General features: G+C 42.1%; 1 protein-coding gene across 1 annotated transcript in view; it reads right to left on the bottom strand.

The window, feature by feature from the left end:
* The window catches only part of AFF3 (AF4/FMR2 family member 3), a 525087-nt gene that overhangs the window by 433514 nt on the left and 72500 nt on the right, over positions 1 to 19073 (bottom strand). The window contains exon 2 of the mRNA XM_030570361.1: positions 7394 to 7514. Coding sequence (XP_030426221.1) covers positions 7394 to 7514 — 121 coding nt within the window. The remainder of the gene's footprint in view (positions 1 to 7393; positions 7515 to 19073) is intronic.

Raw genomic sequence — 19073 nt, 5'->3', positions numbered from 1 at the left:
TTGCACATACATTACTACTCTGGACTGTCCCCTGGCCCACCTGGCACTAAATCCTTGTAGTCCACAGCAAGCTTCCCTTTCAAGACATGGGTCAGGCTTCAGCCATGAATGAAAATACTACATTCCTGATTTCCTCCAGTATGCGTTCTTTACAGAAATCTACACATAGAAGAAAAGGGAGGCAATACAATAGCTTAAGAAAGTACTGAATTCACCAGTCAGCCTACTGCATATTCTGAGCTGAACCTAATATCAACAAGGTTTCTTAAGGAAAGAAAGTTAGCTAATCAGACAGGGGAAAAATATTACTGACTCATGATTCTACTTCTCTGAAAATATCATTTCTGACAGAATTCTCACTCCTGGGTCTTAGCTCTTTTGCAAAAAAATAGGAAGAATTTTCCAAGTTCTTAACATTTTTTGGCAGTGGTAGCAAGATGGAATACAAGCAAGTTGCCTTTTCCGTCTTCCCAAGGGTGGAATGTGCTATCATCTGAGCCTAGCCACAGTCTTTGAGCAGGAGGCAAAAGCTCCCCAAAGACATAAGACAATCAATAAAAATAATTGAAAACTATTGTCTCAAGAAGTTAATTGTAAACAAAGGTATAAACATTAACATCACCGCCTCATAGATTCTTCCAAACTCTGCACCGAAGCAGGTGAGTGAATGAGAATCCTGTCAGGCTACCTTCACAGAAACGGGATTAGAAGTCAGTAATTTTCTGCCTTTCCTTCACCAGTGGTGAAATCCTGATTCCACTAGTTAATGGCAAAACACCCATTGACTTCACTGGGACCAGGATTTAACCTCAGGATTCTTGCTCCTGGAGAGAGAAGCAGCTCAAGGGAAGAACATAAAAAGAACGTAAAAAAGAAAAAGAATGTAAATAAATCTGCAACAGGCAACAGTAATCAGGCCAATACCAACCATGGAGAGGAAGGTGGGGTTTTTTGGCTTGCTTTTTATAAATTTAAATATAATTGGCTTAAATTACTCAAATACTGAAAAAAACCAAACATGCTAGGGGAAAGGAGAATTGGTACTCCCCTCACTCAGAAACAGTATCTACATCACTGAAACAGGATTTCCTCCTAGAAGCTGAATTCACTTACTTAATAATGCCTTAGGGATGTGTGGAATGAGGGCCATGTAGCTGCCTTGTCTGTTTGCAAGGGACCCTTCCCCAGGGCAAGCAGTACAGGCAGTAATAAAGTTGAACATGCTTTGCATTGGCTTTCAGAGCAGCCAGGTGACAGATATGCAAAATGCAATCAAACTACAATTTTTTAAATGGATCACTTAGTCACAGTATTGCCCAGTGGAGTAAAATAAAAAAAAAGTTGGGAGGATATTTTTAAAGATTTAATCCACTCCAGTTAGAATGCCGAGAACTTTTTGAGCCTAGGGAGAACAGCATTGTGGGGCACACATAGGTGGAAAGAACACTGGCAAGTTGTGAGGCTGACTATGGTGGAAATTTGTCACCATCTCCAAGAGCAGTCTCAGTTGAGTCTGAGGGTATGGCTACACTCGAAACTTCAAAGCGCTGCTGCGGGAGCGCTGCTGTAGCAGCACTTTGAAGTATGAGTGTAGTAGCAGCGCCAGAGCTGGGAGAGAGCTCTCCCAGTGCTGCACGTACTCTACATTCTCATGGGGTTTAGCTTGCAGTGCTGGGAGCCCTGCTGCCAGCGCTGCCGCACCGTTTACACTGACGCTTTACAGCGCTGTATCTTGCAGCGCTCAGGGCGGTGTTTTTTTCACACCCCTGAGTGAGAAAGTTGCAGCGCTGTAAAGCGCCAGTGTAGCCATGGCCTGAGGCATCACACTGTAAAACTTAGAACAAGATGCAATAGACATGAGACCCTGAGGCTCGCTCTCTCTACAAGCAGCAGTCACTATCACACTGAATTTGAGCTCACAGATATTTGGTGCCTTTAAAGGAAGTTTTTAGTAGCTTTGTCAGGACCACACTAACGGCCCATAATAAAGAGAGCTATTAATGAGGTTTCAAAAATGGAAAGCCCCACATAAATCTGAAGATACAGGTCTACAGAGATAATGCCTTGACTAGTTCTCAACAGGCCAGAAGTTTCTTAACTGAGTTGGGATTTAAATTAGATTCAGTCAGTAAGAAGCTAGTCAAGCATAGGTAGTAAAGAGGTCATCGTGATCCTGCTTATATCATGCCACAAGCCTTTTCTACCTGGAATTGTAAGTCCATCTGCTACATGTTTTTTGAGGAGCTAGGAAGACTGGAGTTACCAGTTCAGAGCGAGCGTAACTATAGATCTTTTTCCTGTTAGGAGCCGATCTTCTCAAGGAGGGAGTTCCTGGGTTGGGAAAGAGGGGAGTGCCCTCTGGCCAGATTCTCAGCCTCATGAAATCAGGTATCTGCAAAAGAGTTGATAGCTATACTTGTCTGGACCAGTATTGAGTTTGTAAGATCACTCTCTCGACTATCACTTTGCCAAGATCTTAGCTAGCAGAGGTACTAGCAGAAAGGTACAGAGGAGGCTCCTTCTTCACACGATCTCTTCTTCTCCAACAGATCCCTCACTAGTGTAGTCTTTTTCTCTGTCTTGGTCAAATGATTACTGAAGAGATCCACCTCTGGCACTCCCCACTGGAGGGAAGAGCTGATCCATCATTCCTTGATTCAGAGACCATTTGTGAGGATCTGTCACAGACTGATCCAGTCTGCCTATGATTATGTTCTATTTCCCTGCTACATGTATGGTGTCAAGAAATGTTTAGAGAGACAGGGCCACTTTCATATAAACAGGTTTTACCAATTCAGACAGTGTTACAGGATCCCACTCCAGCGCAAGCCCCATGTGCACAGAAGCTATTCACCAGCTTTTGTTTCCTTGTACTGTGTGTGGGGTTGATGGGGCTCCCCATTGGTCACTTTCTCCTGTTGTTAGCCTCTATCTGGGTCTTTTGTGACTTAAAAGTTCAACCCCCTCTTCTGGGGTATCCAAGTCCAGCTGTAACTGGACAAGCCCTGAGCTGGCTTCTCCCAACTGACCTCTTCAAAGTCCCTTCACCCATCTGCTCCGAGTCAAATAGCAAAGTCCTTCTAAATCAAACAGAACTGCCCTCTTTTTTTTTTTTTTTGGAAGAGTAGCAGGTCCCATGACTTCACCCTGGGCTCAGGAGAACTCCAAAACTAAACACTACCAAAATGTCTTTCACCCATCTAAGCAGTTGAGCATCTTGCCCCTCTTGGGTTCCTCTTACAGAACATAGCCCCCAGGATTGCCTCCCTGGAGACTGGCCCCTTGTTCCATGTCCTATCACAGGAGTTAGCTCCACTCTGGTGACTCAGCTCTCCAGCCACAAGCCAGCTCAACAGCTCTCCTTCACAGCCAGTCCCTAAGTGCTGGGTTTCCTCCCTTTTTAAAGTCCTACAGCCAGGTCAGGTATTGTAGGGCCTGGCTAATTAATCAGGCTTGGCCAGCCCCTGGCCTCCTGGCCTTTAACGAGGCAGGTCACTGCATAACACAGTGCTTCCCTACTTGTTGATGTAAAATGTGGTGGCCTGATTCTCTTCAAACTAGGGCCACCTTTTGGAATACCAGGCCTTAAACCCTGAGGAACAGTCCATATCCCTATGTATTAAATTTTTTTGCAATCTTTGTTCCTCCAATCATTGGGCCCCTCTGTATGGACTCCCCGTCACAAGCCAGGCACATTTGTGCTCACTGCAATTTGGATGTTCATAACTAATTGAAGGTTGTCTCTAGATGTCACCAGGCCAGAAGTATTCTCTCATATGAATGTAATGTGAGAGTCCGCTCTTGGGGGCCACGGAAGAAACCTCATATGCAAACGTGCCATGGGAACTACAAGTACAGCTGAAGCCATGAGATCCAACATTATTAGTATGGTCTAAGCTGTCATCTGCTGGCTCTTGCTTCTCCTCTCTGCCAGAGTGGTAAGGTCTTGGATCCACTCCTGAGGCAGGAAAGGTTCAAGCTAAGCTGTATCTGGTTGGGCTCTCAGGTATTCTACTTGTGTGCTAGGGACAAGTTGGAATGTTGGGTATTTTAACAGGAATTCTAGAGGTAGATTCTGCTTTTATGACAACTTCAAAAGGGTTGCAGTCCTTGAGTAGCCTGTTATTAGGTAGGGGAACACATGCACTCCCAATTTGGGTAAGTAGGCCAAATATTTTGTGAAAACATATCCCACATATAATGATCGAAGAGCCTTCTGATACCTGGGAAGTATCTCTATGTTCAGACAACTGCAAGACCCAGAGGATATAGCCGATCACATTCTTCTTAAAGATTCTTTAGCAAAATTACTGATTTTGTTGATGAGGCAGTCTCTTCTGTCCAGGAAGTATCTGGAATAAAACACCTTCTCCCTCTTTCTTGGCCAGAAGGGATTGGACTTCCTGCAGCATCTCATCATCAGAGGGTGCCTGAGAGCATTCTTGAGAGGTATAATGGGGTAAAAAACAGCCTGTAGGGCAGTAATACTCAGACTGTGGCTTGGGAGCTGCAAGTGACTCCTCAGTGTGTCTGCTGCAGCTCTTTGCAGCACGTGATAGTAAAACACTGTGTGATTTAATTATTAACCAGTCTAAGTTATTAACCACTCAGAATGCTTTTACTATGTTATTAACCAGTTGTAGAATACTTGGTCAGTCATTTTGCTGTGAGAATAATATGTTTTTAAAAATAGTAAATGAAACAATGAATTCACACTACTGTAGCTCTTTTGGGTAATGCTGATCGCTAATTTGGTTCCTGAACCACAGAGGTCTGAGTATCACTGCTGTAGCGTCTTTCTGAAAATCTGATTTTAGGGCACAGACACTGAAGTAAGTCGATGTAGGTTATGTTGACTTCCGTTACATAGTTTAGTGCTGTAGTGAAGACAAGTCCTATGTCTAAGTAAGTGTCCCACTTAAAGCAACTTCTCAGCAGCCCCAGCCCCTGGGACCAGGATCCAACTTTCATAGATGAAAAAAGCACTGTCATTTCTGCTTCCTCAGTGATAGATAACTGTCCAGGGGGTTCTTTCCCCTCCTCTTATTGTCCAGCAAACCTTTGAAATGCATCCTGTATATACTGTCATGCTAAAGAACAGAAACCTAGATTGGACTCATGATACAAACATATTTAGTGTGTAGCTAAATATGACTGGGCAACAAAATTGGCAGATGAAATTCAATGTTGGTAAGTATAAAGTAATGCACATTGGAAAACATAATCCCAATTAGACATACAAAATGATAAGATCCAGCAATCTTGGAGTCATTGTGGATGGTTCTCTGAAAGCATCTGCTCAATGTGCAGCAGCAGTCAAAAAAGCTAACACGATATTAGGAACCATTAGGAAAGGGATAGGTGAGACATAAAATATTATAATGCCACTGTCATGGTATAATTCCCCACTCTGAACCTTAGCATCCAAAAGATGGGGTACCAGCATGAATTCCTCTAAGCTCAATTACCAGCTTAGAACCTGCAGAGCTGCCACCAACCAGGAATTCATTGCCTGATACACTCCGGTCCCCCCTAAAACCTTGGCTGGGGACCCCCACGACCCAGTCTCTCTGGATCTTAACACAAGGAAAGTAAACCCTTTCTCTTACCGTTGCCTCTCCCAGACTTCCCCTCCCTGGGTTATCCTGGAAGATCACTGTAATTCAAACTCCTTGAATCTTAAAACAGAGAGGAAAATTCACCTTCCCCCCTCCTTCTCTCTCCCCCTCCCAGACTCTCCCTGAGAGAGAAAGTAATCCTAACCCAGAGAGAAATTAACCTCTCTCTCCCACTTCCCTCCCTTCTCCCCACTAATTCCCTGGTGAATCCAGACCCAGTCCCCTGGGGTCTCACCAGAATAAAAAAAAAATCAGGTTCTTAAACAAGAAAAGCTTTTAATTAAAGAAAGAAAAAACAAAGAGTAAAAATTATCTTTGTAAATTTAAGATGGAATATGTTACAGGGTCTTTCAGCTACAGACACTGGGAATACCCTCCCAGCCTAAGTATTCAAGTACAAATTAAAATCCTTTCAGCAAAATACAAATTTGAACTCCTTCCAGCCAAACACACATTTGCAAATAAAGAAAACAAACATAAGCCTAACTCGCCTTATCACCCAGTACTTACTATTTTGAATCTATAAGAACCTGTATCAGGGAGATTGGAGAGAAACCTGATTGCACGTCTGGTCACTCTCAGAACCCAGAGAGAACAACAACCAAACACTAACAGCACACACACAAACTTCCCTCCCTCAAGATTTGAAAGTATCCTGTCTCCTGATTGGTCCACTATTCAGGTGACAGCCAGGCTCACTGAACTTGTTAACCCTTTACAGGCAAAAAAGACATGAAGTACTCCTGTTCTATTAACCCTTAACTAGCTGTTTATGACAGCCACTATATAAATCCATGATACCCCCACACACAGATTGAGTATTGTGTGTAGTTCTGGTTGCCATATCTCAAAAAAGATATATTGGAATTGGAAGGGCAACAAAAATGTGTAGGGTTATGGAACAGCTTCCAGATGAGGAGAGATTAAAAAGACTGGAGCTGTTCAGTTTAGCAAGGAGACAACTAAGGAGGGATATGATGGCACTCTATGAAATCATGGATGGTGTGGAGAAAGTGAATAAGGAAGTGTTATTTTCCACTTCACATAACACAAGAACCAGAGATCACTTTAAAAAAATTAATAAACAGCAGACTTAAAACAAACTTAAGGAAGTGCTTCTTCACACAATGCATAGTCATCCTATAGCAGGGGATGTTGTGAAGGCCACTCATTTTACTGGGGCTGAAACAAGAATTAGATAAGTACATGGAGAATAGGTCCATCAGTGGCTATTAACCAAGATGGTCAGGGATGCAACTTCATGCTCTCAGTGTCCCAAAGCCTCTGACTGCCAGATACTGAATGACAGGGTATGAATCATGTGATAATTGCCCTGTTTTGTTCGTTCCTTCTGAAGCATCTGGCACTGGCCACTGTTGAGGACAGAATACTGGGCTAAATGAACCATTCATCTGACCCAGTATAGCCATTCTGATGTTCTTATGTTAGCTTGACCACATTCTAGAACAGTTATTTTTCCAAAATACTTTAGAAGTAAAGCACCACCACCCTCACTCTTAGATTCAGTGCAACCTTTTAGATTCAATGCAATATTACCAATGTATTAGATTATATCATTTTAGTTACTACTGAATCTTGTAAGAAACCAATGTAAAAGTATCTGATCCTCAATGAACCATAAATGTTTATATGCAAGTTTTGCGAGGCCAACACTTGTAGGAGACTACTGAAGGCTGAGCAAACATCTTGTACAACCTACATTTTATTGTCCAAAAATAAATAAATAAAAAACAGTACAGTTGGGAAACATCTACCTTATATGGTTCACTGAAGAGGGAGTAACTGGTATTAAATGAACCATCTTCCTGTTGTGCCTCCTGATTTCTCCTCTCCCATTCTTTTCTCCGCAGAACATTTCTGTCTGGTTCATAGACACTGCGTCAAAGAAAAGAGAATTTTAAAAAAATTAAAGAGCAACACATAAACCAATGTTAATCTATTAACATGGTTCACAGACAGATGGCGAAGATAACAAGAACATGAATCAGATTAATGCCAGTCTAATCAGTCAGTGGAAGCTCAGGTCTCTGGGTATGCCAATGCTTTCTCACACAGAAAACAGATAATTAAATTCTTAAGGAAGCCAAAACAAAAAAAAAAAACAAAAAAAACTCCACACATGGGGCCAGCTCTAGTCCGTACTGAGTTTCTCTGCCTGAAATGCAATGAAGAAAAGATTGAAGCAACTTTGACAGAGTATTGAAAGTTCTCTTAAGACACATGGTAATTACAGGTAAGAGTAAATAGAAATTATGAACATATTTCCACTTATGACATATCCTCAGTGTGTTATAAGAGAATGCTCGTTTTTTACATGGCTGTGTTTCTGTAGCGATTCTTTCATTAACTAGTTCCCCAAAGAGCAGTTAAAACTACATCTTGTAATGGTTTTCCCAGTTATGCTCCTTCTTATCTCTGCTAATCAGTCAAGTCATGAAACTACTGCTGAAACAATTCCTCCTTCGAACTGATTTGACAACATCACAGCTTCAAAGTATGAATAAATGAATATTCGAATGATGGGGTTGGGGGCTGGAGCACTGGGGATTAAATGGTATCACTGCATGAAACAATTGTGTTCTTTTGGAAATAAACTAACGGCCCCAATATTGAAAGACAAACATCAAAAAATTTCTAAAATGTTATTTTAATGTCAGAGGTCCAAGACACGAAGAACACTGTGTTCATATCACCTCCAAACAACATATATAGATTTGCAAACTTCAGTCTCTTATTCATCCTCATCACAAAACAAACCTAAATGCCTAAACAGGTTTACAAGTGTTTACAATTATTAGATTAAAAGGATGACTTAATATTTTGCTTTTTCCAGCTAATGCTTTCCTCTTTTTTTGTGATGTAGTTTTGTAAAGTGGAAAATACATCAGTGTCATGTAAGTGTCCTGGCCATAAATAAAGCTCGCCTTTCTCACTAGCTGCCCAGTTAAGCAAAATGGACTTTAAATCATCTACCCAAATGACTTGACTTAACATGCGGCAGGGAAGACTGTTAAAATGCCCAAAGCTGTTAATTTTAAGATACGAGTGTACTGAAAACACCCAAGATATGTAGACACTGTTAGTATTTTAAAATAATTTCTTAGTAGTGACCAAAGGACACTAAAATCCACTGCCTATTTGTTGACCTGTGTGAGATGAACATCTGAGCCTAATTCTTAATGAACAGGTGTTCACCACTATCTCAGCTGACACCTCTGACTGCAGTCTCAACTCAGAGGCCAAACACTGAGCAGGCAGACTTATGAGTGCTCTGATCCAAAGGAAGCTTCTCTTCAAAGCAAAATTAAGATACAGCTGCAGAGAAAGCTGGAAAAGCTGCTGCTTAAGATACACTTTCTCTTTTGCTTAAAGAATACTTTTTTATTCAATGCTGTCAATTTTTCACTTTGCATGTGCAACCAATGTACTTAAAATAATACATCTTCTGAAAAAACTGGACTTGACCCATTTGTACCAATGAGATAATCATAGACTGGTCCCTTAGGGCATGGCTACACTGGAGAGTTGTGGCGCTGGTGATGGGGTTACAGCGCTGCAACTCACTTTGGGTCCACACTTGCAAAGCATGGCCAGCACTGCAACTCCCTGGTTGCAGCACTGGCTGTACACCTGGTTTGCTTGGGGTGTAGCGATTCCAGTGCTGGTGATGCAGCGCTGGTCATCAAGTGTAACCACCAAAAGCACTGTTATTGGCCTCCAGGGTATTAGGAGGTATCCCAGAATTCCTGTCCACAACAAACCAGAAGAATGGCTGAACTCCGGTCTCCCCGTAGCTACTTAGCTAAAAAACAAACACAGCCGCTCTTTGCTCCAGCGAGCGAGCGGAGGCAGGGGAATTGCTTTGGAATGTTCACAGCTGTTTGCTTGAGGAGAGAGGGGAAGGGTAGTGTTGAGCAGCTGCTTATATGGTCTAAAGACTATTTAGGATTGCATAATTTGCATTTAGTGAAGAAGAGACAGGTGGAGGAAAGGTCAAAACTTTTAAAATGATTGAAGGTAGGCACTGTGTATCTTCCAGTCCTTAGAACTTGCAAGGCAGGGAGCTGAGAACAGTGTCAGCTCCAAAAATCCACTCTCTCTGTCTCCCCCGCGCTCCCTGTCACACTCCACCCCACCCTCATCTTTTGAAAAGCACAAGCACGTTGCAGCCACTTGAACGCTGGGATAGCTGCCCATAATGCACCACTCCCAACAGCGCTGCAAATGCTGCAAATGTGGCCACACTGCAGCGCTTTCCCTACACAACTGTACGAACACAGCTGTAACTCCCAGCGCTGCACATCTCCAAGTGTAGCCATAACCTCAGATTATATGGAGACATTGGTGAAAGCCTTACTATTTCAATGGAACCTGCCTTGTGCAGGTGAGATTTCTTTTAGCAACCATTATGGGAGAAAGTAAAGAACATAAACCACACACAATACAGAGAGACAAAGCAGATGTCATTTTAAAGGCAACACTTATTATACCATACCATCTGAGATAACCCAGTGTGATAAATAGATAATTGACTTCTAAACAGGAGGAAGAGGTGGTGTGGGGGCAGGATGGGGTGCAGAGCGGGGGTGGGAAGAGGCAAGGGGGGAGCTTGGGGGAAAGGGATGGAGTGGAGGCTGGGCCTGGGGCTGAGTGGGGATTGAGCACTCCCAGGGAAAGGAGGAAGCTGGCACCTGTGGTACAGTATTTAATTACATGATCACATACTATACTTCCCAGCCTGCTCTGGAGATGAATCAAGGTTGTGTACAGAAGACAGATATTTCGATGTATGATCTGTATGTTATTTGTTGCAGATGTTTAAAGGTGTGCGCCTATTGATGGTACTGGGATAGGCAGGTCTAGGTCTGCCCAGAACTGAAGGTCCACCTCTTCAACCAAGTTGGAGGGAGGGAGCCACTGAGCCCTGGCCACTAATGAATTCTTGGGACAACAAATGAAAAAAACAGGGACACGAGCAAGGTTCAAAAGTTAAAAAACAGGGAAACAGAAGAGGACACCAACCTGAGAACCCCCAACACCTAGCGCACTAAAAGAGTGTCTCAGGAGGCACCCAGAACAACTCATCTCAGAGGCATGATTTAATGAGGGACTGGAAATAAGTCCCACAGTTGCAGAGCACCCCCTTGTCCAGTTTCCTCCTCTTGGTATGGTGGGAGGCCATCTTGGCCAGCGTCAGGAGGACATTGACAAGGAGATCTCATGACTTTGTGAGGCACAGGTGGGGTGTGTGTAAATGAGATGGTGCAGGGAAACAAGGTTCTGGAGGAGCTGGTAGAGGGGCTGCAGCCTGGAACACTCTACGTAGATGTTCACCAGGGTCTCCCTTTTGCTGCAGAAGGGACAAATTTCAGGGTAGTCTGGGAACCATGACAGATACACACCCATACTCACTGGAGGACTCACCCAGCAAATACCCCTGGCAGCTAGAAAGACCAAGGTTGAATACAGGCTAACCCAATGGGGCTCCCTGATCTCCACCGATGGCACCAAGTCCTGTCACTTGGAGTCAGGGAGGCACACAAGGGCAAAGAAGTGGATGGTATGTGGCATGAGAGTGTACAGATGTTCTCAGGATGCTGTTCAGAGATGGATAAACTGGATGCCATTCAGCAGAGTGAGGAAGTGTGTTGGGGGCAGCAAGGGAGATTCGTGGAACAAGGGCCCAGTGACAAGCGCTGCAGGATCGGGGTGGGCGAGGAGTGCCCTTCTGCAGGAGCCTCTCAAGAAAAGCAAGAGAAGCAGGGGTCAAGGCTTTCCTCACCTCCTGGTGCACACGATGGGGGATGCACAGAGAGGACAACCCCACCCGCTGGCCAAGTGCCACAGGATCCACCCAGTCCTTTTGACTGTAGTCCAGGAGGTCTCTATTTCTGGTGGCACCACCCAGGAATGGTCCAGCACACAAAGGGGGACTCTACCTTCTGCATACAAAGGTGTGGGATGCATAGCAGGGGTTCTGCTAGGAGAACTTCCCGAGTAACCACTGCAGACATACTTGCTGAGAGTAGCTTCCTGGTCCTGAGGAGGTACTGACAGAAGACCAGCAGCTCAGAGAGGTTTGGGGGAAGACATTTTCAACAGAGATAAAAGAGTTGCCAGTTGTATCAGAGCTCTTGGAGGCAGTGGAGGAAAGTATGCACCAGCACACTCCAAGCCAGATTATCAGCATCATAAAGGAGTCTCTGTAGAGCCTGAAGGTAGAAAGCGTATATCTGGCTGCGGCTACAGATGAGGCCCCATCTGTGCTGTCCCAGGGGGAGGCTCAGTGACCTAGTGCACTCCTGTCCAGAAAAGCTTCAGTATCATCTTCTGGAGACTGGCCAGGGTCCTTGTGGGCAGGCTCAAGGGGTTGAACTGGTGCCAGATAATGGACAGAACTATCTGGTTGATCACCAGCACCATCCCCAGATGGAAAAGACACCAGAGAGGTCCTGTCAACTTCTGCAACCAGTCAGACACCCTGGCCTCCAGACCGAACTAGTTCTTCAGCAGGGAGCAATTGGTGAGACAGAAAGATACCCATCAATATAGAGCAGCAAGCAGAGCACAGGTGAAAGGGAGCACAACTGCCATCCATTCCCGAACATCAGGCCTGAACTGTTGACCCAGCTGACTCGAGTGGAGGAGGTTGCCAAACAGATGGCTTGGCAAGCTTCCACTCATACTAGGTCTCCCAGGTCCTGGGCCATGAGAAGCACATCACTGATATATGTAGATGGAACTACCTATAAGTCCAGCGCTTGAAGTACCAGCTCCATCACTCTCTTACGGAGGAAGGGCTCAATGGTGAGGGCATACAGCTGTCTGGAGGGTGGGCAGCCATGATGCACCCCTTGACCAAAGGTAGTAGGTTTGGTCAAGAACCAGTTGAGCTTCACCAGACACTCTGCAGTGGCATACAGCTCCTGGAGAAAACCACAAGGCAGGGACCAAAGCTGAATGCTCACAGAGTGCCCATGAGATAGCATTTGACAGTGTGGATCAAAGGTTTCTCCTGGAAGAGGGACAGGAGACCATTCCTACATGTGAAATGGAGAAGGTCCCAGATCAGACAGAAATTGTCCACCCTGGGATGGCATAAGTCAGGTCAAGGTAAATCACATCTGCCAGCACAGACTTCAGCCACAGAAAGACGACCTTCGCTATGACTTTATAGTGCATGTTGAGAAGTGACACTGGTGCCAATTCTTCAGATCATAGAGGTCCCACTTTTGGGCAGCAGGGCGAACACAGCTCGCATGCACAACTGAGGAAGCACTCTGCTCTCTAAGGACTTGGCTCAGATGGTAGCAAGGTCCAGGCCAAGGATGTCCCAGAATGCACAGCAGAACCCCACGGTCAGTCTGTATTGTAATGCAGACACAGCAGGGGACCAAATTAAGATTGCACAGGTAACCTTCATTCTGGCAGCTCCTAATTTTTGAGAGTTTGTCTTCACAACCTTGAATGTAGTTTGTTGCATGTAATATAAAGTAGATTCTCTGAGGTCCCTGATAAGGGTTGCTAAATTAACTTGTAGTAGAGATCTCCTTACATTTACACCTTGAGGTACCTTTCTTCCCATTTAGAAACTCTGGCCTTGAAAAGCTTTATATGTGGCACCTAGTCTGTAGACAGATGTTCAGGCAGACATCTCTTTTAAGTCTATTATATGTCTGGTCCCTAACCAGTTTCTAGAAATTAAATGAGCACCTTGAGTATTCACTCTAGCACCCATAGATTAAAAAAAATCACCCATGTGACATTCATTGCTAAAGCTGAGGGTCTTTTTTCCCTCCCCTTATTTGATGCAAAAAAAAAATCAATAAAAACATATGGTTTCTAGGTCTTTTAACGCCCATCTACACATCCTGAATTAGATATTGACTTAGCAATGGAATTCATAACTTGCAACAATATATAATGACTATGCAAATGACAAATCAGCATCATGATGACTAATATGCCATTTATAAACAGTACCTTAGAAACAGCTGCAAGTTGAAAGTTATGTTCCTTTGTTAATGGCAGATGGCAAAATCTCTAGTATTTGTAAGACTGCTCCTGATTTTCAAGAACATTACAAGAATTATATTTCCATGAACGTATGTCACCAAATGTATTTATTTATTTTGTTTCAAAGAGAATAGGCCAACTGCTATAATTTTATTTATTGCAAACACTTTAGTTAATGGAAAATGAGTCTAAGAGTTTCCTCTTTAAAAAAAATAAAACTTTCATCATCATCATCATCATGTTCCCATTAGCCTCTGTTGTTTAGGGCAATGACGAAGCTCCTCACTTTGTAATTTTTTTTTTAAATGTACATATACCTATCTAGGCATTTATACTATGTTCATCTCCCTGATATCTGAGCCATGTAGCACAAGTTCTTAAACATTTCAAGACTTTTCCCATATGCATCTCAAAAATATATTGATGCAGCTTTTGAGAATCGGCTAAAATGCTAGGCAGTTAGGCAAAACTAGACAACCAAACAGCACACTATCCTCAAAACTTTAAAATCAGTTTATTCTACATTCTACACTTAAGTCAGACTCTAAAAGGATGAGTTTAAATGGTTTTCATAGACAGTACGTGGTTATTTTTAAAATGCTGTATGCATTCTGAATTCATATGTAAAAGACATTAATTGGCACATGAGTTGCAGTCCAAACGTCTGCAGTACTTACATCTATATATGAATGAATGAAAGTTGCATTTATATAATGCTTATATTAACCTATGCAGTGTTACTGTATCCCTGTCAGTCCCAAGATATTAGAGAGAAAAGGTGGGTGGGGTATCTTTTACGTCATCAACTTTGAAAACTTCTCTCACCAACAGAAGCTGGTCCAATCAAAAAAAATACTACCTCACCCACTTTGTCTCTTTATTATCCTAGGTATTTTAATTTGCTTTATAAACACATATAGATTTATTTCAGCTCTGCCAAAGCACATACTAAGAAAGGAAAATTTACCTATTATGTAATATCATAGATTATTAAGGGTGGAAGAGACCTCAGAAGATCATCTAGTCCAACCTCCTGCTCAAAGCAGGACCAATCCCCAAATTGTCCCCTCAAAGATTGAACTCACAACCCAAGGTTTAGCAGGCCAATGCTCAAATCATGGAGCTATCCCTCCTCTAGTTAGCACACCCTCATTACCATGGCTATAGCGGCTTTACATGGCTTTCTTCCCTTCTCCAGTTCCCCCACCCACCCGTTACCATTCCCCATCTCCCAATATACATGTTTCCTGTGTAATGTCTAAACTATGGAGTTCTCAGGTACTTTGCAGCTCAGACATCTAGAGAATGCCAAACTTCTCCTTCTAAGAAGGAAAACAGGATCAAAACTAAGAAGGACCATCTCCTGGAATTACATGGAAACTCTTCAGAATAAAGGCTAGCAACCTCTTCTGGACAACCCAGTCTTTAAGGAAAATCAGGAATTTAGACTTGGATTAGAGGGTGGTTAGTTCACTGATTCTTCTAGGTGGTACTATGACTATGAAAAATTAACTTGATGATTAAAAATAAAAAGATTTACAAAAACATCTATGGGCATTGGACAATGTACAGTGGACATTATACAATGCATAGATCTACTGAAACTTCTCTTTGGGACTGTACAATTGAAGCATGTGCCCTAACTGGAAACAATTAAGGATAGATGCCTGAATTCTCAGGAATTTGAAAAAAAACCCTTTGCAACACCAAGCTTTCCTTAAAAAAAAAAACAACCCTTCACAATACTGACAGGAGCACTCATGGACTGTCTTTTGCTTGTCTTGACATCAGAAGGAACAATTTTTCCCCAAGTTCTATCATTAGAAATAGATACATACAACTCACAAGAAGGCCTAAATCATCCAAATAGTAACAGGGTCTCAGGCAATGGAGAAGATATCCACCTGAAAAACCTGAGGTTTTAAGCATTGCAGCTTCACTACCTCAGGAGTTTCTTGTTGTCTTCTGGGATGAACCATTCCAGAACCAGCCCACTCAGTAGGTTGAACAACTCAAATTGAAAGGACTATTCTCTAATTCCAACTTGAGAAGCATCTGATAACATCTATCAACACACTCTCCCTCCTCATCAGATCACAAGTTCTTAGATGATCAAATGGTATTCACTCCAAAGGAACAGGACTCTTTCTACAAACTAAAGCATCCCTCCTTACTGAGATACTTCATGCTAATACCAAATATTGTTAGTTATCACCAGCACTACTTCACCTCTTAGAGGCCATAAAATTGCCAGAGAGCACAAATGGGAGCTCCAAAATAGACATCAGTCTTTTGCTACCAGACCACCATCTGATATTTTGGAGTAAGTATAAGATACACATGGAAGTAGAAATTGCAAATCTCTCTTGCATCCTGGTTCTGGCCTTTGTATCAGTCCATCCTTAGGGGACCATCTCCTGCTGTAAAGGAACTTTGGGAAAGGAGACACAAAACATTTCCTATCTCCGCCTGATCTACCTGCACAGTGAGAGAACACACTCAAGTGAATGTAGAATGACCTGGCTATGGTTGGCTGCATTTAGTCAAAATGTGGAAGCTTAACTCTGAGTTGCCAGACCTTTCAATCTTGGTTTATTGATTCTAGAGATTTAGGTTAGTATTTCTTTGATTTCAAGATATTTTAATTTTTAAAAAACTACATATGTTCTAAAACAGTTCTTAGCAGATCTAATATTGTAATCTTATTTGTATTTTAGCCCAGTGTTTTATCTGGAAAGTGTATTTATCAGGAACCATGAGTCTTGAACAGTAGCCTACCTGCTCCTATTCATATCCTAGTAACCTGACCCTACCTGACACCTGAGTCTTGGTTTTGCCCTCTAGCCTGTCTTGGACTCTTGACCTCCTGGTATCTGACCCAGTCTGATTCCTGCTCTCACCACTAGGTCAGACCATCCATGCCCAGTCGTGACACTATTATTTGGCTACATTATCTATTCAGGTTTCTTCTCCTAATAGTTGATAGTCGTACACTATATTATACATATAAAACTTTTACAACCTCAAATCCAAATAAGTGTAATCCATTTTTACATTAATATGGAACAGTTTCTTAGGGTGGCAAATACATACCTAATTTCACATCTCAAATTGGAGCATATAAAGTCCATAGGGACTCCTATTGTACCTTTACTGAACATCATCTAGACACCCTTTTTGAGGTCAGAGCCTTCTTTCCACCAGTTATTCAAAGTTCTCAGTGCACCCAGACTTCCTCTCCTGTGTCAGAGCCCTCTTCTCCTTCTCATGTCAAAATTTACAATCTCCACAGGGAAGCACCATAGACTGCAATGCCTACTTTCAAGATCATGGAAATTACAACATCTGTGGGTTTCCATGTTAAGTTCCTAAACACTGCATGGCAGCATAAAGAACCTATAATGTTCACAGGAAAAAAACCTACAAAACCAAAACTTAAATACCTAAAGATTTATGAATTCCAAACAGTAAAGCTAGACCTATGTACAAGTGACAATAAATATGTAAAAAGTATTATTTGAAGGTTTAGCCCATGACACTTTTGAATTATGAGCAGTTAAAGTTAGAACTATTTTTAAAAATGTGAAAAACAAATAATATTTCAAAGATTCACAACTTAAAAATGGCTTATTCAACTACCCCCAAAGTTTCTCCAAAAATTCTCAATGGACCTATGACTTAATATACAAAATTCCAGGCTGAAAAAAGGTTTTTTTCTTAAAGTTTTATGGTCTAATTCTCCACTGCATTACACCAGTTTTATGCCAGAGTAACTTAATTGAGTAGCTCCCAGGTAAAACTGGTATAATGCAGTGGAGAATCAATCTAGCCCTGATATAAGATGCTGTTCGTAAAAACTGAGATTAAAATGGAAAGTGTTCTACAACTTTAACAATGGTGTCATTACCATAGTATTTTAAACCACAGAAAAACTAGCCATCCAGAAACAATGTACAGGAAACAGCACAAGATATTTTTAGAAATAATTTTAATACTGACAATTTAATTATTATAGCACTGTGTAGTTCGCTTGTTAAATTCCTATGTAGCATAACAGTGCTACCATTTCGTGTTTGTTTTGCTTTCCATTTCATCGATTACGTCCATATTCTTTGCTGGCCAATTTACTTGTATCAGTTTCATTTTTACCTAAATAAAAATAATAATTTCAAAACCCTGTTGCTAATAGAAGCTCTTAGAAATGACAGTTCTACATTTCTGAGAGTTACATGCATTCCCTAATGAAATTTAAACCATTGGTTCAATTAGAACAAAGAGTCAGCCTTTAATGAACTAGTGACATGATCAATAATATACTATACTGGGCTGCAAGAGATTTTTTTAGACTTTTCATCTGGTTTAAACAGCAGAAGTTAATTTGAAGATTTTTACAGTACATTTTCCATTTACAAATAGAAATGCTGTGGGGTAAAGCAATTACTCTGATTTACTGTTTTCTCTTTGATTGAATATAAAGATGTAACAGGGTCTCAAAAATGCAGTAACTTAGCAAGCTGTGCTCCTATCCACAGACAGATAAAGCATCTACCTTGCTATTTCAAAGAGTTTACCTCCAGGCAGCAGCACAGAGCAAACATCAAATCAATGACATGTGTCTAAGACGAGATTGATGTTTACTCTCACAGCTTTTCATCTTACATCCAATAAATTACTTTTTCTTTACAAAAATGTCTGGTTAAATTTCATTTTTCACTTTGCAGTATCAGTTTTAAAACTTTAGCTCCAAGCAATTTTAAAGACAGGATTCACTGATGCTTCATCTTTTATAGCCTGTTTATGATTTGTATTAACCATGAAACACTACCATAAAAACATGAATATGAACAGTCTTGTAGTTCTAGCCATTCATTCAGTGGCAGGTGCCAGCTTGAAGGTACTTTAATTACTTTCCTGAAAATTCGAGGGCTGAAACTAGGAGCCATGTTTTCAGAGCTATCTAAATTGCATCCATGAAATTAATACAATCAGGTGGTATTCTCTTCGATTCTTCCTGTTGAAGGTAGGGGTCCGGGCAGAAACAGATGCATCGTGGAGGTGAATGCCTGGCTGCGAAGATGGTGTCGCCAGGAGGGCTTTGGCTTCCTCGACCACGGGATGCTATTTGAGGAAGGACTGCTAGGAACAGATGGTGTTCACCTTTCGAAGCGGGGAAAGGCCTTATTTGCGCACAGACTGGCTAACCTAGTAAGGAGGGCTTTAAACTAGGTTCGACGGGGACAGGTGAGCAAAGCCCACAGGTAAGTGGGGAACAAGACCTGGGAGATGGGTTGGAAACAGGAGGGAGCACGGGCTATAATGGCAGAGAGGAAGGAGGGTCAGGGCAAAGCTGGGAGGCGAGATCAAACCAGTATCTTAGATGCCTTTATACAAATGCAAGAAGTATGGGTAATAAGCAGG

Source organism: Gopherus evgoodei, chromosome 1 (genome assembly GCF_007399415.2).
Source record: "Gopherus evgoodei ecotype Sinaloan lineage chromosome 1, rGopEvg1_v1.p, whole genome shotgun sequence".
Lineage (NCBI taxonomy): Eukaryota > Metazoa > Chordata > Testudines > Testudinidae > Gopherus > Gopherus evgoodei.
Note: the sequence above shows the minus strand (reverse complement) of the source record. Positions and strands in the feature narration are given on the sequence as shown.